The sequence below is a fragment of the Pongo pygmaeus genome, chromosome 9 (genome assembly GCF_028885625.2).
Source record: "Pongo pygmaeus isolate AG05252 chromosome 9, NHGRI_mPonPyg2-v2.0_pri, whole genome shotgun sequence".
In the NCBI taxonomy this organism is placed as follows: Eukaryota; Metazoa; Chordata; class Mammalia; order Primates; family Hominidae; genus Pongo; species Pongo pygmaeus.
The window spans coordinates 70767714-70792770 of NC_072382.2; the positions used below are offsets into that span (position 1 = coordinate 70767714).

The following is a 25057-nucleotide window of genomic DNA, read 5'->3' on the forward strand; positions in this document are numbered from 1 at the left end:
AATTTCCTTCTTTTTAAATCCAAGAATATGCATTCTCATACTTAATTCTTCATCTTGTCACAATATGTTGCTATTATCTTTTGTTTAATGTGAATCATCAGAAAGGAAATTACTGATTACCGTGGATACACTGTCATGATGGGGGAAGGGATTCTTTTGCGAAGTATTATGGCAAACAGATAACAGATATTAGTTAAAATCACACACAAACATACTCACACACACACCCCCCGCAACCCAATAGCTATGCATGCCACTATTTATTTCATATAGCATGCACCATCCACTTAGTGTTTAAAAATGATATAAGTGTAATTGCATGTAAATTATATTAAATCATTTAAAATTAAGTAATATTAAAAGTTGGTGAAGTTTGTAGGATAATTTATATTGTATGTCTGTGTGTATAGTAACAAAGAATTAAGAAAATAATAAAGTAGGAAGACTATGTGGTCAAACATGAAATACATATATATATGTAGAGAGAGATATACATGTATATGTATGCGTGTATACATATATATACATGTAGGATTAAATAATTACTATTTTTAAAATTCTTTAATACAACTCATCACATTAATGACTTAAATAATAAAAACTATGTTGGCAATAGGCTTCAGAAAAGGTGAAACGAAACAAAAATGTGTCTTATGTAAAAATAAAGCAATTTTTTGGTGTATTTTCTTGTCAGATCGTATACTTTACGGTTAAAATAAAAATTTTTTTCTACTTTTTAAAAATTATAATTATTTATCGTTTACTTGAAGGAATCCTTGACCAATGCAGTAAAACTTGAGACACGAGGAGCTATTTTACCTTATCCCTTTATCTGTGATTGATCACTAAATCCTGACAACTCTGATTAGACTTTGACTTATCCTGTCTCTGTGTCTACGTCACCACTGTTGCTACCTTATTTGGGGTCTTCATTATCTCCTGTCACTTCACATGGCATTGTCTTCCAAGCTGATCTCATTGTTTACCATTCCCTTTTCTAATTTTTCCATGCCACAACTATAAAGACCTTCCTAAAGAGTCCATCTGATTATAAAATGTGTCATACCCTTTAGTTTCTTATTGCCTAAGAATCAAATCCCTTAGCACATCTCTTAATATTATCATCACAGCAAGTGCCTTTTATGTCTTATTATTCTTAACTATTTTTCCGACCCCAGAATAATTTCCTCTAGCTATACTAAACTACGTGTGATTCCTGAACCAACAGGCTGCTTTATACTTCTGTAGTTTATTTAGAAGTTCTTCTAAATAAACAGCGTCTATTTAGAAATTCTTCTCCACACTCATGTGCCTGAAAACTGCACATCAGTCTATTTATCCATCAAAATAATATTTATTACAGATACCGTGGGCCAGGCACTGACTCAGCTTTTGGGTTATCCACTCTATGAAGCATTTCCAGCCCTTTGTTTACTACGTGCCCTCTACCTACCTGCTTCTCCTACCTCAAAAAGTGATAAAACATACATTCTATTATTTTTATGCTTTATTTTTTGTGTAGAATTATATCACAGCATTTAGATACCATTCTGTTCTTTTCTGTTTACTGCATAAAGCTGTTCATTTGAATTATAAGCTTCTTGAGAGAATGAATTATTTTGTAATATTAGAATAAGTGCAAATTTTTTGAAAGGCATATCATGGCCTTGGAAAATTCCAAAATCCCTGAGACTCAATCATTTCTAAAATTGATTTTTTAAAATGACTAGATTGTTGAGATTTTATAAAGTCTAAAGATAATGTATGTAAGATGGTTGATATACTGCTTAGCATATCATATGTACTCAATAAAAAAAAAACTTTTATAGTAACCAGATTTTTATCTTTTAGAGTTTAGCATCGTAAGATTAGATACTAAATTTCAATAAATGCTTATAGAATGGATAAATTAATGTGACCATATTGTCATTATTCACAAATAATATTATTTATGGATCAAGAAAACACAAAGGCTTAAATGTAAATATTACTGAAAATTGATAAAATTTGCCAAATGTGATAGAATATGAAACTTAGTTTCTGAAATACTGAAAAATATTTGAATTACTAAATGATTTAATTCTAAAACTTAAAAAAATTAATTTGTCTCAGAAATATTTTAATGAAAAATTTTGTAGAAGAAAATTCCAAAACGTTATGGATAGGTTTAAAAATAATATCGAATGAATAAGTACAAAGGCATGTACCTAAATGGAAAGATTAAACAAATATTGTGAAGGTGTCAGTTTTCAATTCAAGTTGCTCAATTATTAATGTTTTTCATAATCCAACAACATAGTATTTTTTAATTTGTATTTTGTTATTTAAGCTTTTTGTTTCTGTTTTATTATTATTATTTATTATACTTTAAGTTCTGGGATACATGTGGAGAATGTGCAGGTTTGTTACACAGGTATACACGTGCCATGGTGGTTTGCTGCACCCACCCATCAACCTGTCATCTACATCAGGTATTTGTCCTAATGCTATCCCTCCCCTAGCCCCCCACCTCCCGACAGGCCCTGGTGTGTGATGTTCCCCTCCCTGTGTCCATGTGCTCTCATTGTTCAGCTCTCACTTATGAGTGAGAACATGCAGTGTTTGGTTTTCTGTTTTTATGTTAGTTTGCTGAGAATGATGGTTTCCAGCTTCATCCATGTCTCTGCAAAGGACATGAACTCATCCTTTTTATGGCTGCATAGTATTCCATTGTGTATATGTGCCACGTTTTCTTTATCCGGTCTATCACTGATGTGCGTTGGGGTTGGTTCCAAGTCTTTGCTGTTGTGAACAGTGCTGCAATAAACATATGTGTGGATGTGTCTTTATAGTAGCATGATTTATCATCCTTTGGGTATATACCCCAGTAATGGGATCTCTGGGTCAAATGGTATTTCTGGTTCTAGATCCTTGAGGAATCGCCACACTGTCTTCCACAACGGTTGAAGTAATTTACATTCCCACTAACAGTGTAAAAGCATTCCCATTTCTCCACATCCTCTCCAGCGTCTGTTTCCTGACTTTTTAATGATCACCATTCTAACTGGACTGAGATGGTATCTCATTGTGGTTTTAGTCTGCATTTCTCTAATGACCAGTGATGATGAGCTTTTTTTCCTATGTTTGTTGGCCCCATAAATGTCTTCTTTTGAGAAGTGTCTGTTCATATCCTTTGCCCACTTTTTGATGGGGTTGTTTTTTTCTTGTAAATTTGTTTAAGTTCCTTGTAGATTCTGGATATTAGCCCTTTGTCAGATGGATAGATTACAAAAATGTTCTCCCATTCTGTAAGTTGCCTGTTCACTCTGATGATAGTTTCTTTTGCTGTGCAGAAGCTCTTTAGTTTAATTAGATCCCATTTGTCAATTTTGGCTTTTGTTGCCATTGCTTTTCGTGTTTTAGTCATGAAGTCTTTGCCGATGCCTATGTTCTGAATGGTATTGCCTATGTTTTCTTCTAGGGTTTTTATGGTTTCAGGTCTTATGTTTAAGTCTTTAATCCGTCTTGAGTTAATTTTTGTATAAGGTGTAAGGAAAGGATCCAATTAGAGCTTTCTGCATATGGCTAGCCAGTTTTCCCAACACCATTTATTAAATAGGGAATCCTTTCCCCATTGCTCAACAAAATAATTTTAAAGTTAGTTTGGAATTCTTATACAAATGGGACTGTCTACCCTCAAAAGTTTTTAAAAAGTCATACAATGAGAACAGAAATGTAGTACACCTCCCAAATGTTAAAATGTGAATATAAAAACAAAGAAGCTGTATTAATTAAAATAGAATATGTGCTGCCAGAACGGATTTCTAGCACAAGATAGCTGAAAGGATTGTATAAACCATGAAAAGGAATATTTTCAAATAAAGTACATATTATCAAATAGCATTATAGATGCTGACTTTTGTTTTGGATAAAACACTAACATATCATGTCATTGCTAAATATTTGTACTTTTGTCTAGAACAAGTATTTTGAAGGATTATCAGAAATTTTATTAGTATCTGCTTAGTGAGATTTGGGAAAATGAATTTTCTACTTTTCTACAAAACAAATAAATTATGTTTGTAATAAACGGAGACAGAAAGAGGACAGATTTTTAGGTGAATGCCAGCAACTAAGAGTAATCTGAGAGCTTCAAGGAGGTGAGCCTTAATGGGAGCAGTCGGAGTGTTGGTGCCCGCTGGTTCCCCACTGAGGTGCTTTCTAAGTGCACCTCTGTGCTCACCTCAAGGGATAAATGTTTCTCTTTCCTGTCAGAGCCGTTTTCTCCAGATGTGACTATGGGCTGCGAAGTGTCCACCATCACTCCCGATGGGGCCCCTGAGAGGCTCATCTCCCCCGGCATTCAGGGAGTTCAGTATGCACTGGGAACAATCATACTTTCACTCCCCAGCTCCCTCTTTACCAGGAGTCTGTGTTAACCAGAATGTTTTCTATGTAGTCAAAGGATAATATCAGGTAACTATCTGAAATGAAATAACAGAATACTTTATATATGTAAGGGCTGATATCAGTACTACTAAAGTTACCTGATCTCTTCATTTATCTGGGTCAGTTAGACCCATCATTTAAAATCTCTGATGCTTATTTTAACAGTGGCTAACTAATACAAATAATATTTCTTTTTTTTTTACTTTATTAAGATGTAATTGACATACAAAATATTCTGCATATTTAATGCCTACAAGTTGATGAGTTTGAAGATAAGTATACAGCCATAAAACCATCACCACAATTCATATCATAAACATATGCATCACCTCTAAAAGTTCCCTCCCACTCTATTTATTTACTTATGGTGATGAGAAGACTTATGATAAGATCTACTGTCTTGGCACATTTTTAAATATACAGTAATTGTTATAGGCACTATTTTATACAGTAGATCTTTAGGACTTATTCTTCTTGTATAATTGAAACTTTGTACCCTTTGACAAACACCTTCCTGTTTTTTGATGGTGTCTTACGTGCTCAGTAAACTTCAAAGGATATTTTACAGAGTTAAATAAATAAATGAGTAACATATCAGCAAGCCAATGATATAGGTAAAATATTATTCTTGTTTTACAGCTGAAGACACTGAGGTGCAAAGAACAGATTAAGTAACTTGTCTAGGATAACACAACTAGTAAGTCAAAGAACAGGAGGTGAAACTTATATAATCTGACTCCTGAATCCAAGGCTGTATTATTTTGGGCTGGTGACATCACTGTGAAAAGTCTTAAATTTCTTGTCCTTCCTCTTATTGGCTTATTCACCGTAAATACATTTAATACTGAGGATCTTAGTTAAGGCTGGAGATCCAAGAAATGTTGAATCACAAAGGAGGCTCATTCTTTCATCCAGTGACTATTTGTTGGGTACCTAAACATGTCAGACACCTTCAGCATTAAGAGAATCCTTGGAGCATGAGGCACAAAGGCACTTACCCTCTGAGCGCCCTATTGTGGCCATACAGCATATTAGTTAAGAGTACCTAGGTTCAAATGCTAGTGCTGTCACTTGGGTGTTTGGTGACTGTAGATAAGTTATTTATCTCAGAGTGGCTTCATTTTGATATGCAAAATATGAATCTGTATCATAATGTAATTGTAAAATTTAAATGAGTTTATGGAGCCAGCAAACACATAAAGCTCTCAATACATATACATGAATGTTATTACTGGGGGAAAATAGTTATAATCCACTGAGATAAGATGTCATGTTCTGTCTGTGGTATCCCAGAAAAGCATTCTCTAACACAGCCTATAGAGCTAAAGATTTCTCTACTGTACATGGACTTGGATTAATTAAGGTAGAAAGGTGAGTAAATCACTTTACGAAGATTTTATATGAGGAATGAAGACAGGGTTTGGATTGGAATTTGGTTTCATCTAGAAAGAATCAAGACTCCAGTGTGGCTCATGCTACAAGATGGTACTGTGAGGCTGCTATGAATCTAGACACAATGAGAAACATAGGTTGAATAGGTGTATGCAAGTCACATATACCTTACCATGTGATTCATCCAATTTTGCAAAAGCTTACAGAAAGATCGCTGATGCTGTTATGCTGATGGTGTTGGTTATGGCAAAAATATTACTTGTATGCCTAATGTTTGCTAAACATCATGCTGGGTGCATTGAATATATGAAGGAATAAGGGAGATGGTCATGTTTCATGGAATTTACATAATAATATAGAAGAAAGGCATTAAGTGCATACTTTTCCATTTACATTAGATCATTCAATCACAACTCTGCAAGATGTTAGAAAAGATCACTGGAGAATGCTATGTAAGTATCTATTAGGAGATCCTCATCAAGGCTAAGGGGTTGGGGGATCCATAAGGCAGTAATATTTAAGCCAAGAGTTGGAGGATAAATAACTAGCCCAGTGAAGGGAAAGTGCATGGAGAAAAGCTTCCAGGACATGTGAAACAGCATTTGTTAAGGCCTTGAGGTTGGAGTAATCCTTGCATCTTCAAGGAACTGAAGGGAGGCCATTTAGGTTGAACAGAAACAAGAGAACAATGATTTAACATAAAGTTGAAAATAAAGATCATGGCTGGGCGTGGTGGTTCACGCCTGTAATCCCAGCACTTTGGGAGGCCGAGGTGGGCAGATCACAAGGTCAGGAGATTGAGACCATCCTGGCTAACACTGTGAAACCCTGTCTCTACTAAAAATCCAAAAAATTAGCCGTGCGTGGTGGCAGGCGCCTGAAGTCCCAGCTACTCAGGAGGCTGAGGCAGGAGATGGTGTGAACCTGGGAGGAGGAGCTTGCAGTCAGCCGAGATCGTGCCACTGCACTCCAGCCTGGATGACAGAGTGAGACTCTGTCTCAAATAAATAAATAAACAAACAAACAAATAAATGAATAAAGGTCACATTCCACAGTGCTTTATAGGCAATATGAAAGTTCGGATTTTATCATGAAAATAGCATGATGAAATTTGACTTAATATTGATGTAATGTGGAAAATGAATTAGAAGAGGGCTGAATAATGTGGGGAAATCCATTAAGATGCTATTGAAATGTTGATATATAGATCTATGGAGTGATGGTGGGACTGGTAAGAAGTCAATGAAATAGACAAATATTCAGGGAATTGGAACCGAAAGGATATAATATTTTTACAAGCAGAGTTCATAATTCAAACACTTACTGAGCTCACTCCTCTCTTCCTCTGGCCATTTCTGATTTATCTTTCAGGTCTCAATTAAACTAATCTTCCACATTTTTTAACGTCTTCTCCTTTAAAGTGGTTCCTATTCCTACCACCCCAAACTTATTCTCTAAAGCAAATTAATGCATGCAATTATTTGTTTAGCCTGTTGTCCTGATCACTGTGAGACTGGAGAAAAGGCTTATCCTGTTCACTGTCATACCTGAGCACCTACTTCAGCATGGTTTTTTCTCTCAAAGATGAGTTTACACTAATCAACACATTGAAATGTATGTGTGATGTTATTAATTTCCAATGAGAAATAGAATTATTGCATTGGCACAAATTATCTTGTCAACTTGAATAGTAAATTATCTGAGGAGAAACATGTCATAATTATATTTCTGGGTAAACAAGAGACAAAATGCTTAACTACAAAAGTCAAAAATTTCATGTCTTACATTTGGATTGGTAACTATCAATCTCCAAAAAGCCAATTTGTTAGTTTATTAATCCATGGTAATAAGTGGGCTAGTTGGGTCTTCTCTATAAACCTGCTTGATTAATGTTGTCCTTCAAGTCTCTTTTTGTTCTTCACTTTTATCTCCTCTTGCAAGTGGTGATTTTACGTGTGATTTTATGTGCCCTCCCCCCTATGTGGGGGAGGGCATCTATTTATAATTACGACCTTTGATCCTGGATTGGACTGAAATCTTGTCTCACCCAATAGTTTTATGATATGGCAAGTTGCATAATCTCTTTGAATCTCATATATTTCATCTACAAAAGGTGAATAAAAATACTAACTCATAGATTCTTTGAATATTAAATAATACATATGAAGAGTGTAGTAAGCTTATGGTGTGTGGTTGGCGGATAATAAATAGTAATTATTTTCCATGGCTTATGTTTGTAATCAGCTTAAATCAGTCAAATCTCCAATGTTTGGGAATCATTATTTCTTGTAAGGGTGTCCTTTTATGTCCCTCTTCTGATGTCTTGTGGCGGAATTACTGATTAATTCTAAGAAGACAGACTTATTGTTCTCATTTCCCAGTAACTACAGGCACTTTCCCGTGCACACTTTCTCCCCGCTCTCATGTACACATTTACACACACACACACACTCATTTTGTAATTTAAAACAATTAATTTTTTGGTCCTATAATTTAAAACAGTTGTAAAATTTTCAGTGAAGTTCTAGCTTTTCATGAGGAAGTCTGACATTTAAGATGTCAAATATTACACACACATACATAAATTTGTATAAACAATTTGAATACTCTTCTGATGCTCTAAATGTGTATGCTTATTTTTCCTTTAATTCAATAGTGCTTTTAGGTATAATAAAATCTATTCATAAGGTTTTCACTGATAACTAAATGAGCTAACTGTATCAAAAAACCTAGCAGAATCACAGATACTTAGTAAATATTAGTTACTCTCACTTTATTTCCTCAGCCATGATAAATGTGGATAATTGGGGTCTACATCAGGATGATTATAATTATCTAACTCTGTTCGAACTCTGTACAAGTTCTAACTCTGTAAATAATTTATCTGTGCATAATAGCAAAGCTTCTTACCCCTAAAAGCCTCCATTTCTTCATTACGAAAGTTTAAATGTGATACAAGATGACCACAAAATTTTTTACAAAATTTAAGACCCTTACATTAGTGCCTTTGAAGTCAGCCTCCCCTGAGAATCCTCAGGACCCCCAAAGCCAACAGGCTTTTGCACTGGCATTTGTACCCCTTATTCAAGTTTTTTTTCTGGCAGATGAAAAATTATCAAGTCCTTATGATAGATCTTGTTTAATAAGTGTTTACAATGTGATACTGTTTCAAATATGCCCAGATCTATAGGAATTTACATATCATTTTACAAATGAGAAATTTGAAACATGACTATATCAACTAATTTTCTTAATGACATTTGTTTAGACAAGGAAGTAGCTGGTTTTGATCCAGGTCTGGGGGTAGGGTGGCAAGTTATACCAGTTTGCCAAAACTGAGGAATTCTCCTAATGCAGGACTTTCAGTGTTAAAACCAGTGCAAGTTGGGGCAAACAAAGATGGTCACCTTATTTGATGACTCTAAATAATTAGGCTGCTATCCGTTAGGCCATTTGACTTCTTGAAATCCATTTAAGTTGTGGTATGCTTACTGGAAAGAACCCTAATCTGAGAATCAGTGAGAATCAGTGGTCTGAGATTCAGTTCAGCTCTGTTGTTGGCTTACTGAATGGATTCTTCCTGGGCCTCAGCTCTCCTACAAAATGAAGAGCTGAATATGTTGATCACTCCAGGACAAGCCACTCTTCATTCTCAATTTCTTTGAAACTTCTAAGTGGGAGAAATGGCAGAGCACAGAGGAGTCCTTCACTCAAGATTTTTTACATTCCCTGCTGCCCAGCTACCTCTTGGAGCCCTTGGACTTATCAGACCAAGGAGACTCTGAAGACGCAGCTTTATAGAGCTCAGAGCAGGGAGTGGGTTGAGGCTGGCAGTGGGGGTTTGTGCAGTGTGTGCAGTACTTGGTATTTCTCCCTTCAGTGGACACTTCACCAGCCTCTCTCCTCCCACCCATCAGAGCTACCCTGAGGGGGTAAGTGGGGACCTCATCTCTTCCCCCACAGAGGCCCTCAGGAACCTCCTTCACAGCTTCAAAATCCTTAAGTGATTAGGGTACAGGGATTTGAAGGAGAGGCATTCTGTGATTTAAGTTAATTTTTATTTTCCTACACTCCATTTCTCTCCCCACATGCACATCCCCCATCTAGTTGTTGGTGCCTGAAATGCCACTATGCCGGCTTCATGCTTGGAGCTTCACTGTGTGGTTCTGAGCATGCACAGCTCTAGCTCAGAGGGGCATCTTCTGAAGCCTTTGTTTGGTGTGAATGCCTCAGTGTGATGAACTCATATGCCAATATTCTCATAGATGGTGGATAAAATGGTGAAACAAAAGAAGGGAACCTTTGATTGGGAAACGGAATGTGGGAAGACAGTTTGGAGATGGGACCAGGAACTTTCAGCCCCTCAATGTCCCTCTTTATCACAACTTTCCTAGTTGGCATTTATTCAGTGCATCTTGTGCCAGGGATCTGAATAAGCACCTTCAATGTTTACTTTGCATTACTCTTTCTATTCTAGAGATGCGAAAATAGGATGTGAAGAAGCTAACTAAATTCACAGCTTGTATGTAGCAAAGGTGAAGTAAACACTCAGTTTTTAGATGCTAGGGGAGCTATTTTTACTTACCTGAATAATTTTAAACTGAAAACATGTAGCTCTTATTTTAATACCTTCTTCTTGTTAATAAAATAGTTTATTTATTTGATCAATATTTTAACCATTAAAACTAGAACTGGTAATCTCTGAGTCCTAGTCTAGGGCTCTATATGCCCTGTCACTTGCCTAAGCATTGAGAATAAAATGAGAAGAAACACAGACAGTTACAGGGAAGTTATAAATTTTTGGGGAAACAAAGATACTAATCAAATAACTAAACAAGTACATAATAAATGCATGAAAATTTAAGGTGTGATAAGAAAAGTCACAAAGAAGAATATGTGTGAGCATGTACAGCATCCAAAATTATGAGAAGAAATGAAATGAATGATCAGAATTATTGGAAGATGACAAGTTCTTATGTGGTCTTGAAGCTTCTATGAGCCATGGTAAGGACTTGAATTTATATTTAAGTTCTTATTTCTTAAGGTAAGTGAAGCCATTGATAGGTTTCTAGTAAAAGAGTAACATCACTTTATATTAAAAACAAATAATTTGGTTGCTTTTTGTCGAATGAATTAGACAGAGGCATGATACTAAGCTGGGTGATCCTCAGGAAGGTTCTGCAGACATTTTGGTTGAAGATGTTGAGGGATTAGTGACAGTTGGAAGTGAGATGGAGAGAGGAAACCAGCGTTTACGATGGATTAATAGACTTGTGAATAGGAGAGGGTGAAAAATATCAAGAAGACTTCCAGGGTTTTCTGGCATGACCACTTGAATAGATGGTGATTGGTGATGAGATGATAACGTTGAAGAGGATAAAACATGATAATTGACATAAAGTTCAATTTTGCACATGTTATGTTTAAGATGACAATGAACTCTTATATTTGGAAGTCCAGTTGGAAATTGGCTGCATGAATACATATTGAGAAGAGAAGCCTGGGAAGCAGACATATATTTGGGATAATTGAGGCACAGAGCAGAGACAAGGAGGACATTATGGGTAGAAAATAATTTCAATGGTATTAGTTGTGAAAGTGAGGGGAAAATAGGTGATTACTAGGAAGAAATGAGGGGGCAATTAAGAGGTTTGCTGAAGTTTGTGATTGTTTGTATCCTACGATAGTAACTCCCAAAATTGATCCTCGGGGGGAAGAAGCGATAATGGGTGGGACATATTTGAATGCTGATAGGAGTGACCTAAATTCCTGATACTCACACTTGGCTGCACATTGGAATTGCCTATGAGTTTAAACACATGCTGATTTCTGAGTTCTACCTGCACAGTGTCAAATTTAATTGGTATAGGTTTCTTCTGAGGAAAGGAATATTTTAATGCTTCTTAAAATAATCTAGCATACAGCACGATTTGAGAATCTGTGGTCTAAACAGAGATTAAAACAAAATCCATGTTAAAATATAGAAAGGCAAAACCAAGAGAGTAAGGTGTGGAGGAATGTGACATTCTGGACCCTTGGTGAATAAGTGAGGGGTTCAAGCCACAAGGAAAAGGCAGAGAACTGAAATAATGCTTGAGTGTAGGCAAGAGAGCAGAGGCAGCTTAGAATATACACAAAAGATGTCATCACTTGCACAAGACGGAATCAATCAGTGGGTGGGAATATTAAGGAAAGACCTCATGGAGGACATGGTGCACCTCACTTATGGAAGAAACTGATGGCTATGACCCAGTAGAGAGAAAGGGGAAATCATTTTTCACCATTAGAGAAAGATGTGAACCAATGTAAAAAAATATATAGACACAAGAAAAATAAAGGATAAAATCTAAAAATTAGTCAAAGATTTCTATGGGGAAGAACCTGGAGCTCATGACAGATCTAAGGGTGCTGCCAGGCTATAGAAGGTCTGAAATGTAACCTGGTTTTTTTTGAACTTTCCAGATCTTTGGCACTGGAATCTAAGTATCATTGTCTTTCCTAGTTTTAGATATCAACCACTCCTAGTCCACTTCTCCCACCATCTCACCTCAATTCACCCGGATTGCGTTTCCCTAAAAGTCACTCAGAAACCCTGATGGGGGACTTTGGGACTAACATCTCAAGTACTATCAGCTTCACTCTAACAGGCTTCCCTGAGATGAAGGGCCTGGAGCACTGGCTGGCTGCCCTTCTTCTGCTGCTCTATGCTATTTCCTTCCTGGGCAACATCCTTATCCTCTTTATCATAAAGGAAGAGCAGAGCTTGCACCAGCCAATGTACTACTTCCTGTCTCTTTTGTCTGTTAATGACCTGGGAGTGTCCTTTTCTACATTGCCCACTGTGCTGGCTGCTGTGTGTTTTCATGCCCCGGAGACGACTTTTGATGCCTGCCTGGCCCAGATGTTCTTCATCCACTTTTCCTCCTGGACAGAGTCTGGCATCCTGCTGGCCATGAGCTTTGACCGGTATGTGGCCATCTGTAACCCGCTGCGCTATGCCACAGTGCTCACTGATGTCCGTGTGGCCCACATTGGCATATCCATTGTCATCCGCAGCTTCTGCATGGTATTCCCACTTCCCTTCCTCCTGAAGAGACTGCCTTTCTGTAAGGCCAGTGTGGTACTGACCCATTCCTACTGCCTGCATGCAGACCTGATTCGCCTGCCCTGTGGAGACACTACCATCAACAGCATGTATGGCCTGTTCATTGTCATCTCTGCCTTTGGTGTAGATTCACTGCTCATCCTCCTCTCCTATGTGCTCATTCTACATTCTGTGCTGGCCATCGCCTCCAGGGATGAGAGGCTTAAGACACTCAACACATGTGTGTCACACATCTGTGCAGTGCTGATCTTCTATGTGCCTATGGTTAGTGTGTCCATGGTTCATCGATTTGGGAAGCATGCTCCTGAATATGTGCACAAGTTCATGTCTCTGGTCTATCTCCTTGTACCTCCAATGCTCAACCCAATTATCTATTCCATCAAGACTAAGGAGATTCGCAGGAGACTACACAAGATGTTATTGGGAGCTAAGTTCTGATCAAGGAAAACTGTCCTGGAAAGCCTTAGAGGTTCTTTGTTGTTGCTGATGTTTCAGTGTACCAGGTTAGACCTTTGGAGCCTTTCAATCTCCCTCCAGACATACACCTATAATTGTGTACCTGCCAGAAGTTATATGGGTTAGCCAGGCTACAACTTGTAACTCAAAACATCAGGCTGCCCTATGTTGTAATTAACTGTCACAGGTTGCCACAAGTGACTTCTTTCAGACCCAACAAGAAAGAGTGTCTTGAATTAAATCCTTTTTGTCCCAATGTACTAGTAACATCTATGCTTTCAAGTAATTCTCAGAAACAGACAAAAACTAATGCATACATTAGTTCTGTGTTATAATGTAGATTATGTTACCTGAGATCATATCAACCCAGAATACTTAAATAAATAATCATTTCGAATACCTTTAAACTCAGAAACTAAAGATACATAATAGCTGTGACCAAGTTTACACTTTTGAAATAAATAAGAATACTCCAGAGTTCTATAAAATGGAACAAAAATAGAAACCATACAACACATGGAATTCAGAAGTTTAGTACAAAGAAAAATGTTGTATAGAAAGGTCACATGCTGTCATCCTTTGGGCATGACTACAGAGAGGATTGAATGACTAGAGGCAGCTAATGAGCACTCCAAATCGAAGCCTAACAGAGGTTGTTGATTGATAGGGTGGCAAGTCCACTTCAGTGGCAGTGGTTGCTTGGCCACATAGTTGGCTGAAATATGGGCTCGTGTCCTGCAGTGAGCAACGCAGACAACAAGCTTAAGCACATGCCTGAGCAGAGGAGGGATAGCTGAAGGCTGTCAGCAAATTCACAGAGAATTGAAGCCACAAAGAAATCCTCTGAAAAACCATGCCAAGAAAACACAACCCAGGCCACACAGGCAGGTGCACACTTAGCAGATTTAAAAAGAATGATATGTGGACTTTCACTGGAGAGTAAACAGGCAGTGGACAGGCCATGGCATAACTCAACTCCAATGGATGATTAGGGAATGAAGACACGTAAGAAAAAAATTACTTTTTAAAAAGCAATAGCTAATTTTTTTTCCTCATAGGATCATGAAATAACTTTTCTAAAATAAAGCCATAGGGATCAAATAACATGATCATTTACTGAACATAGTTGCAGTATAGACTTGAATTTCTCCCGAACACCCACTGAATGTCTCATTAAACAACCAGGAGAGAAAAGCAAAACAAAATTAAAAATTACAGATGACACCTTCGGCAAAATCACAGGACAGAAAAATCTTGCCCCCAATTGGAGAGGACTGTATACTAAGCAAAAATCTGGGCATATGGTTTTGAGATTGACTGGTGAAACTGGGAACAATACTTGCAGGCTCTAAGTGCTCATAAACATAAGAGGATAAAGAAGTGCTGTGGTGGTCCTCAGCATTTGAAAATCTCAAAAATGTCCAGCAAATGAGCTCTTCCAAAAGGATATAGCCTCAGCCCAAAGGAAAGTACATTAAGCAAATAAAGATCCACTTGCTTAAGAGAGAAAGAAGGCTCTGATGGTAGAGGAAAGGGCTTAGAGAAAGCAGATGCAAGAAAGTGATGCAACAGCTAAATACAGCTTCCCAAAACCTGTGGAGTTCTAGGGCTGGAACAGAAGGAAGCAGAATGTCTTCCTGGACCAGACTTCACTCTAACACACAGAAGTGGCCTCAAAGAAAGTGCTACTTTGAGCCATTTGAACAGCAACAGAGGGCCCCCTAGAGTTGCAAAGCTATAAAAGCTACTCTGCTACTGCCTCTCCCTCCAGAGGATCCCACAAGTCATCCCAGAAAGCTATACTTATTTACATAGAGAGACAAAATAGAGATATGTGCTAATTCTATACACAGTTACAAGCAAAAATAAAAGACATCGATGACAAAGATGAATCCATGGCACTTAGGGCCATGCTGATGATAGGAATCTCCCTCCTTTTCGTTTCAAGTCTTTTTTTATTAATCCTAACATTTCAGTGTCTGCATGTAAATATTAGAAACCACATTACTGACTTCAATATTTTTGAGGCTTTTAAAAAATGCATCCTTTCATTTCCACTGTAAAATTGGGAATTCTCAAAATAAGGCATATGAATGGGAAGAGTGAGTACTTCTGCAACACTAAAAAGTATTCCTATCATTTATATCATCACATATATGTAACTATATCACATATATATGTATGTATGTATCACATATATGTATGTATGTATCACATATATATGTAACTATATATATATAGTTTTACTATTATCTAATGAGGATTGCCTAATTCCCTAATTAACAGACTTATGAAAAAAGCCTCATCTTTATGAAATAAAATATATTTGTTCAAACTGATAATATAAATATTTTGCAGTGTATTGTCATCTAAGTAAATGACAAATTGTCAACCTTAACTTTCTAATTCTCAGATTTTTGTGTTAAAATCACCCAATGCATTTTGTGTTCACAATATATTTGCTTTTTCAAATATAGAAAAACCCACTTGGCAAATGATTAAGTTCTATTCTGTTTAAAATTCACTGAATAATTTGTCCCAGTCAGAGACATTAGGTTTAGCTATTAAGACTAATTAAAAACTGACTATCAGTCATAGCTACTTATTGTCTGTTTTTCATCGTAAAAAAGCAATTTCCCCAGCTTGCAGTTCTGGGGTATTTGCCTTAAATACATAGCACTGTGGTTGGTTCTAAGCTGTTGTTCTGTCCTCATGCAGTTCACATGAACATTAACATGTCCACCAGTAACACACTGCCTTCACAGTGCAGCCATTCAAATCATGGTGAGGCTTTGTGAGAAGGAATTTAAAAGCATTTTAAAAGGAATATTTAGTAAGCAAACAAATCTCAGGATATGTTGACATATCCCTCCTGTATCTCTTTAGATAGGTTTCTCCCATAAAACCTAATTACTAAATCCCATGATCACTGAATCCTCAAATGCAACACTGGCATTGGCAAATAGTAAGTTTCAATAAATATTGTTTTGTGAAAAAATAAATGAATGAGCTGTTATATTCCTTATAAGCAAACAAACAAAAACCTAAACAAAGCTGGGAGGAAAAATACATAACCACCAGAATTATATCTACTCCCCAAAATATCTTCAGTGTTTTAAAACTGGGATTGAGTAAAAGATAGTGACTAAATACCTCCGCTAGGAAGAATGAAGGCTGAGAAACACTTTAGGGAGAGTATCTTGATTAACATGGCTGGCAGTAAATGATATATCAAGGTGGTCTGATAGCCAGTACTGCTGTTTGCATTTCTATTAGTTGAGATCAGTATGTCATCTATACCTTTAATAAAGCCTATCACACACCAATGCTTTGGGTAAGTTACACATGCCTCCAGAAATTTGTAGAAAGTTTTGGCTGCCAATTATACTTTACACTTGAGGAGTACTGGAGGCTTGTGCAACTATTTATTTGTGCAAATATTTATTGTCAACTGACGCCTGAATTGTACATGTACAAATCAAATGAACTAATTAAATACCTATTCAATGGATAATTTATTTATTTTCATACATATTTTTGGTGGACAAGTCTTCCATGCATAATGGAAACAAAGAAAAAATCCTTTATACATATGAATGAAACCACACCCACCTACCCCTAATACGACAAAACAATGAGACCAAATCTTGATTTCTGACATACGTGTCAAGTTACTATTTGCTTAATAGTCCTGTTTGCTGCAGAGGGTAATTTTTTGGAACAGATTCTTGATAGTTTTTTGAGGTTAGGAAGATGAGAATTCACAAAGTAACTGATGACTTCATACGCTGTATGCTGTTTCTAGGAATCCTGAAAGCATTTACAAGCAAATGCTCTCCTCAGTTGTCTGGAGGGCATCTGGTTGCCTGTGTTCAAATGTACAAGCACCTACAAGTAGATTACTTCTTATCTGAGAATGAAATTAAACAACAGAGGGTCCTGAGTCCAAAGTAGTGCATCAGCCCAGGTAGAAAATGTGTCCAGTTGATAATGGAATATTGGATATCCTCCTGATGAGGAAGTGCTCTTGCTGCACATTACTCAACTCAGAGGATAAACTCTGTGCCTCTGCTGCCATTTATTGTTTTTTAAAACACTATCTGGGTGAAGAGAACTTCTCATCCAACTGAACTATAACTGCAAGAGCAAAGAAGTTCTTGCCATAGTAGAGCCGATCAGGTCTGAAGGTGGCTTAATTGAGGTAGGTCAGGACCTCTTTGTGGTAATCAGAAAATGAGGCTGATGGTCAGCCATCCTAGGGACATACCCTCTTCTACCAAGTTCTCCTTTCGCCTTTCCCCTCTTCCCTGAGTTCACACAGAAATTAACTCCATAAAACTCCGAGCAACATGGATTTGTATTTTTTTTCATTCTGCATTAGATTCTAGTTTTCTAACCCTTCTGTTGGTGTTACCCATGAAACACAGAGAACAAGAATTTCATCCTACTATAATTCTGAGTTTCTCCTCTCTCTCTTCTCACCAACCTACCCAGCACTGGCCCTGGAGGATGAGAAGCATAACCATGACAGGGCAAGACAAAAACATTACTTTATTACTCAGATATTTTTTCCATACACATTAAACCTATGTTCAGTATTTGATTTTCTTGTGTTAGGGGAAGGCCTAACGAGCCTAAAAAATAGAAGTACAAATTTTCTTTGATTGGGGAGAGAGCCGTGATGGTTAACCAGCCACAGCCAGGAGGAGCTTCTCCCATGAAGAGACCAGATCATCAAGAGACCAACACACTGAACAGATCTTCGGAAAGAAGGCATCCAGAGTGGATACAGGAGGATGCTGAAACCGGCAGAAGCTGGAAAGCCTGTATGGGGTTGCTGAGCACCAGGACTCCTTTCTGGCCCTGAGTGCTGGTAGGGAAGGGATGAGAAACAGGCATGTAGTGACCCACTCTTGCTACAGACCTTCAGGATCCTACCTGCAGGAGAACCCACAATCCCCATGGGCATTTTAATTGGCAAGGAGAACTGCCCAGAGAGTTGACAGAGACAGAACTCCAGTCTGTGCAAGGCCCAAATGGTTTGGTATGGGAAAGGCTGCGATGGAGTATGGCCATGGATGCCCATTCCCCCAAAGCTTGTCACACTCCTGTAGGTGACTTTAGCCTTAGTTAGCAGTGGGACCTGGAGAGAGCAGAGCTCTCTTGCCCGTGGGACAGGGCAAGTCTGATCTGAACGTGCCCTTGTCTGCCAGCTGGCCTCACCAGCTTGCAGTGCAGTCTCAGCTGTCCTGCCAAAATGCTTGCCAGTGGTTGCTGCCATAGCTCTTTTGCTGGCAGCCCCTGTCCTCAGAGCAGTTTTGCAGATAGATCCTTGCAGGTGTGCACCTGCCTGCAGCCTACCCCGCTGGCACGCCTTGCCTGCACCTCCTGGCCCGCAGCCTGTCAACATGAATAGGAAGACCCACCATCGCCCAAGCAGTGCACATGAGCATTGGGGACCCCATCCATCCCATTGGTGTGCCCTTGCCAGGGACCTCAATTGCCACCCCACCAGTGGGTGATCCGCTTGTGCACCCTCACCTGCAGCTCCCCAGCCGCAGCCAGCACACACTCATGTGCCCCCCTGCCACCATGCTGCAGGGCAATCTCCCCCTCAACTACTGCCTGGCCACAGCTCTTTTGCTGGTAGCCCCTGTCAGAGTGTTGTTGCCAGTGAGCTGGGAACACCTTGGCCCCTCCAGTGCAACAGGTGCTTGACCTCGAAAGGCCAGAAAACAAAGCCAGAAGCCTGGTCCCAGACACCCAGGGTTAGAGCATGTAGCCCAGGAGTGCTGAGCTGAACATTGGCCCTTTGAAAGCATCTACAAACAAAGCTAATCAACTAAATCAAACTTGTATCACATTTAAATCATCAAAGGCATCAAAGAATATGAAAGCAAAAGCCCTGTTCAAAGGACAGCAACTTCAAAGATTAAGGGAACATCAGCCAACAGAGAGAAAGAACCAGGGAAAGAATTCTGGTAACTCTAAAGGCCAGAGCATCATCTTACCTACCAATGACTGCACCAGCTCCCCAGCAATTGTTCTTAACCCAATTGAAATGGCTAAAATGACAGATAAAGAATTCAGAATCTGATGGCAAGGAAGCTCAATGAGATACTGAAGAAGGTTGAAACACAGTTCAAGGAAAGCAGTAAAATGATGCAAAAGTTGAAAGATGACACAGCCATTTTAAGAATGAACCAAACTGAACTTCTAGAAATAAAAAATTCATTGGAAGAATTTCTTTTTTCAAAACTTTTAGGTTCAAGGGTACATGTGCAGTTTTGTTATATAGGTAAACTTGAGTCATGGGAATTTATTTTACGGATTATTTTGTCACCAAGGTACTATGCCTAGTACCCAATAGTTAATTTTTTTGATCCTCTCCCTCTTCACATCCTTCACCCTCCAGTAGGCCCCAGTATCTGTTGTTCCCTTCTCTGTGTCCATGTGTTTTCATCATATAGCTCCCACTTATAGGTGAGAACATGTGGTTTCCTGTTTCTGCATTAGTTTGCTAAGAATAATGGCCTCTAGCTCCATTCATGTTTCTGCAAAGGACATGATCTCATGATCTGATTTTTTATGGCTGTGTAGAATTACATGGTGTATATGTTTGACATTTTCATTATCCAGTATACCATTGATGGGCATTTGGGTTGATTCCATGTCTTTGTTATTGTGAACAGTGCTGCAGTGAACATACACATGTGTTTTTTATGGTAGAACAATTTATATACCTTTGGGTATATACTCAGTAGTAGGACTAATGGGTTGAATGGTTGTTCTGTTTTTAGCTCTTTGAGGAATCACCACACTGCTTTCCACAATGGTTGAACTAATTTACACTCCCACCAACAGTGTATAAGCATTCCCTTTTCTCCACAACCTCGCCAGCATCTGTTCTTTTTTGACTTTTAATAATAGCCATTTAGACTGATGGGAGATGGCATCCCACGGTGGTTTTAACTTGCATTTCCCTAAAGATCAGTGATATTGAGCTTTTATTTCATATGCTTGTTGGCCACCTGTATATCTTCTTTTGAGAAGTGTCTGTTCATGTCTTTTGCCCACTTTTTAATGGCTTTTATTTTCTTTTGCCCACTTTTTAATGGTTTTTATTTTCTTGTAGATTTGTTTAGCACAGAAGAAAATATCTGCAAAGCGTACATCTGACAAAAGTCATTCTATGAGGCCAGTGTCATCCTGATAACAAAACCTGGCAGAGATATATTCCTGATGAAACTAGCAGGCCAATATTCCTGATAAAAGCAGATGAAAAAATCCTCAACAAAATACTAGCAAACTTAATCCAGCAGTACATCAAAGAGCTAATCCCCCATAAGCAAGTTCGCTTTATGTTCCTGGGATGCAAGGCTGGTTCAACCTACACAAATCAATACATGTGATTATCTCTTAAACAGAACTAAAAGCAAAGACCATGTGACCATCTCAATAGAGACAGAAAAGGCTTTTGATATAATTCAGCATCCTTTTATACTAAAAACACTCAATAAACTAGGCATTGAAGGATTATACCTCAAAATAATAAGAACTGTCTATGAGAAACTCACAGCCAACATCATACTATATGCGCAAAAGCTGGAAACATTCGTTTTGAGAACTGAAACAAAGCAAGGCTGTCCACTTTCACCACTCTTATTCTGCATAGTATTGGAAGTCCTAGCCAGAGCGTCAAGCAAGAGAAAGAAATAAAAGGCATCCAAATAGGGAAAGAGGAAGTTAAACTAGCCCTGTTTTCAGATGACATGTTTCTATACCTAGAAAATCCCATAGTCTTTGCCTATGGCTCCTAGATCTGATAAACAATTTTAGTGAAAATTTAAGACAAATTGTTGTACAAAAATCAGTAGCATTTCTACATATCAATAACATCCAAGCTGAAAGCCATATCAAGAACTCAGTCCCAATCAAAACAGTTACAAAAAGAATAAAATACCTAGGATTACAGTTAACTGTGCAGGTGAATGATCTCTACAATGAGAATTACAAAGCACTGCTGAAAGAAATCAGAGAGGACACAAATGGGAAAACATTTCATGCTCGTGGATAGGAAGAATCAATTTTGTTAAAATGACCACACTGTCCGAAGAAATTCAGAGATTCAACATTATTCCTATTAAACTACCAACATCTTCTCAGAATTAGGGAAACTATTCTAAAATTCATATAAAACAAACAAAAAAGAATGCAAAGAGCCAAAGCATTCCTAAACAAAAATAACAAAACCAGAGGCATCACATCACCTGATTTCAAACTATACTACAAGGCTACAGTAACCAAAGCAGCATGTTACTGGTACAAATAGACCAATGGAACAGGTTAGAGAATCCAGAAACAAAGCCACACACCTACAACCATCTGATCCTTGACAAAGTTAACAATAACAAGGAGTGGGCAAAAGACTCCTTATTCAATACACAGTGCTGGGCTAACTGGCTAACCATACCCAGTAGATTGAAACTGGACCTCTTCCTTTCATCATACACAAAAATCAATTCAAAATAAATTAAAAACTTAAGCATAATATTATAACTAAAACTATAAAAATCCTAGAATAAAACCTAGGAAATACCATTCTGGACATAGGCTTTGGGAAATATTTCATGATGAAATCTCCAAAAGCCATTGCAACAAAACAAAAGTATACAAGTAGGAACTAATTAAACTAAAGACCTTCAGCACAGCAAAAGAAGCTATCAGTAGACTGAATAGACAACATACAGAATGGGAGTGAATACTTCCAAACTATGGACCTGACAAATGTCTAATATCCAGAATCTATAAGTAGCTTAAATCAACATGTAAAACACATAACTCCATTAAAAATGGGCAAAGGACATAAAGATATCCTTCTCAAAAGAAATATACGTGGCCAACAAGCATATAAAGGAATGCTCAGCATTATTAATCATTAGAGAAATGCAAATTAAAACCTTGATGAGATATCATCTCATACCAGTGAGAAATGACTATTACTAAAAAGTAAAAAAATTACAGATGCTGGAGAGGTTGCAGAGAAAATGGAACACTTATACTCTGTTGGTGGGAATGTAAATTAGTTCAGCCACTGTGGAAAGAAGTTTGGATATTTCTCACATAACTTAGAGCTACCCATTGACCCAAAAATCCTATTACTATATACCCAAAGGAGTATAAATCATTCTACCAAAAAGACACATACACTTGTATGTTCATCGCAGCACTATTCACAATAGCAAAGACATGAAATCAAGGTGCCCTTCAACAGTGGACTGGTTAAAGAAAATGTGGTACATATATACCATGGAATACTATGTAGCCATAAAAAGAACAAAATCATGTCCTTTGCAGCTACACGGATGCGGCTTGAGGCCATTATCCTAGGTGAATTAATGCATGAACAGAAAACCAAAATCACCTCTTTTCACATATAAGTGGGAGTAAAACTTTGAATACACATGGACACAAAGATAGGAACAGCAGACACTCAGGCCTACTTGAAGGGGCATTGTGGGAAGAGTATGGGGTTCAAAAAACTACCTTTTGGGTACTATGCTGTATTAATTCATTTTCACATTGCTGTAAAGAAATAATGGTTCTGCAGGCTTACAGGAAGCATGATGCTGGCATTGGCTCAGCTTCTGGGAAGGCCTCAGGAAACTTAAAATCATTGTGGAAGGTGAAGATGGAGCAGGCACATCTGATGTCCAGCGGAGGACTAATAGAGGAGTAGGCAGTGCCATACATTTTTAAACAACCAGACTTCATGAGAACTCACTCACTATCATGAGAACAACATCAAGAAGATGGTTCTAAACTATGCATGAGAAATCTGTCCCCATGATCCAGTCACCTCCCACCAAGCCCCACCTTCAACAATGGGGATTATATTTCAATCTGAGATTTGGGCAGGAAATATCATATGCTCACTACCTGGGTGATGAAATAATTTGTCCACCAAACCCCAGTGACATGCAATTTACTCATGTAACAAACCTGAACATGTACTGCCTGAAATTAAAAGTTGAGCAAAGGAAAAGTAACCAAAGAATTCAAAAACAAAGTTTGATGTTTACCTTTATTTTAGGCCAAAATTTAAGTATTTTTGCTGTTTCAATAGGGGAAAATGTTGAGTTCAAAAAGGATCATGTTAAATAAAAAGAAGTTAAAGAGTTTTTAACCCAAGGTCAAAAAAACAAAAACAGGGCTTAGCTTAGGCCTTTTTAGGATTAGAGCTGCAGAAGTGGCCCTACATTTTTCTTATGGCACCTGCCTCATGAAGGAGGGAAAAATATAAATGTGCATTTTCCATTAGAACCTGAAGATCAGTAGCTCTTTTAATTAATGCTGAAAAAAGGAAGGTGAAAATGAGGTACAAAGGAGCCAGAGGCTTTTTGGGAGGCTCATATTTTCTTGTTCCTTGCCCTTTCTATGTTACACCATTGGGTTTCTAAGTAAGGCCTATGGTCAAAAGAATGTATCCCTTGCTGCTTCTGAGGTAGGAATCAGAGTTTACTTTCATTTGGCAGCTTCCCTAAGCCTTGCCTTTGCATTTATGTATTTGTTGTATATATTTGAAACTAAAATATCAAAGCATTAAAATTATTATTTCATGTTGAAATAGAAGCTTCTTATATGAATCAGAAAAGTTATTATTTAAATTGACTGAAGACCATACTTTAAACCACTAAATATTCTAATAATTTTCCATTGGAAATCATGCTAAGTTATGCTATCCAAACATTCTTCTAAAAGCAATCTATTTAGTGGGCCAGGACACATATATTATTGGTGTCTTATTGTACCTGTAGACATTTTTGAAAAAATCTGAATCCCAAGTACTTACATTAACTCCTTTTTAAAATAGCTCCCTCTTTCTGACTCTCTCTCGTTGGTATTTCCTCAATACAGCTTTGTACAACGAGAAAAAAACTCTAGATAACAATATGCTTTGCTACTATGTGGTTTCTGGATGAGTTTCCATGGTGAGTTAAGTTAGACTACATAGTGCATCTCTCTCTCTCTCTCTTTCTCTCTCTCTTTTTCTCTTTCTCTTTTTTCTTTCTCTTTCTCTCTTTCTCTTTCTCTTTTTCTTTCTTTCTCTTTCTCTCTCTCCTCTCTCTTTCTCTTTCTCTTTCTCTCTCTTTCTCCCCCAACCCCTCTCTCTCTTTTGATCTACAAGTAAATCTAAACTTAGTATGAGAACATCAAAATTAGCACCAAGGAATTTTGTACTATATCCTTCCTCTGGTATCAAGGGAAGCGTATGAGAAGGTCTGAAAGAATTATTTTCCGGTATCTAAATCATAAGTGCTCTAGTCTGTCTATCCTAGGCTTTTTTTTTTTTTTGCAGCTGGAAATCCTAGACTGGCTTAATTTCTAACATCTCTTGACATGTCATTTTGTGGAAGACAGTTAAAATCTCAAGAAGGAAAGAGAAATAGAAATTGTGCCCCTAGCACAATTACCCCTTTCCCCCAAAATTCTATGAGTCAGATATCTCAGATATTGAACATTGTTTTCTGTTGGTAAGGATTGAGTGGTGGGCAGATAAAAGAAGTAAAGAGGAATCTGGAGATTTTCCTAAATGTCAATATCTATCAGTTTACCAGGATCACATTTGTTCATACATTTTATGGTGAGTTCTAGTAGTTAATCCGATTTCACTTT

At 37.7% G+C, this 25057-nt stretch overlaps 2 protein-coding genes across 3 annotated transcripts in view; both read left to right on the forward strand.

The window, feature by feature from the left end:
* HBE1 (hemoglobin subunit epsilon 1) overlaps positions 1–25057 on the forward strand; it is a 250894-nt gene that overhangs the window by 30105 nt on the left and 195732 nt on the right. The gene's annotated exons all lie outside the window — the stretch shown is intronic.
* Positions 12416–13363, forward strand: LOC129008861 (olfactory receptor 51I2-like). The gene has a single exon (XM_054441316.1). It carries the CDS (start codon positions 12416–12418, stop codon positions 13361–13363), a length of 948 nt encoding a protein of 315 aa, XP_054297291.1.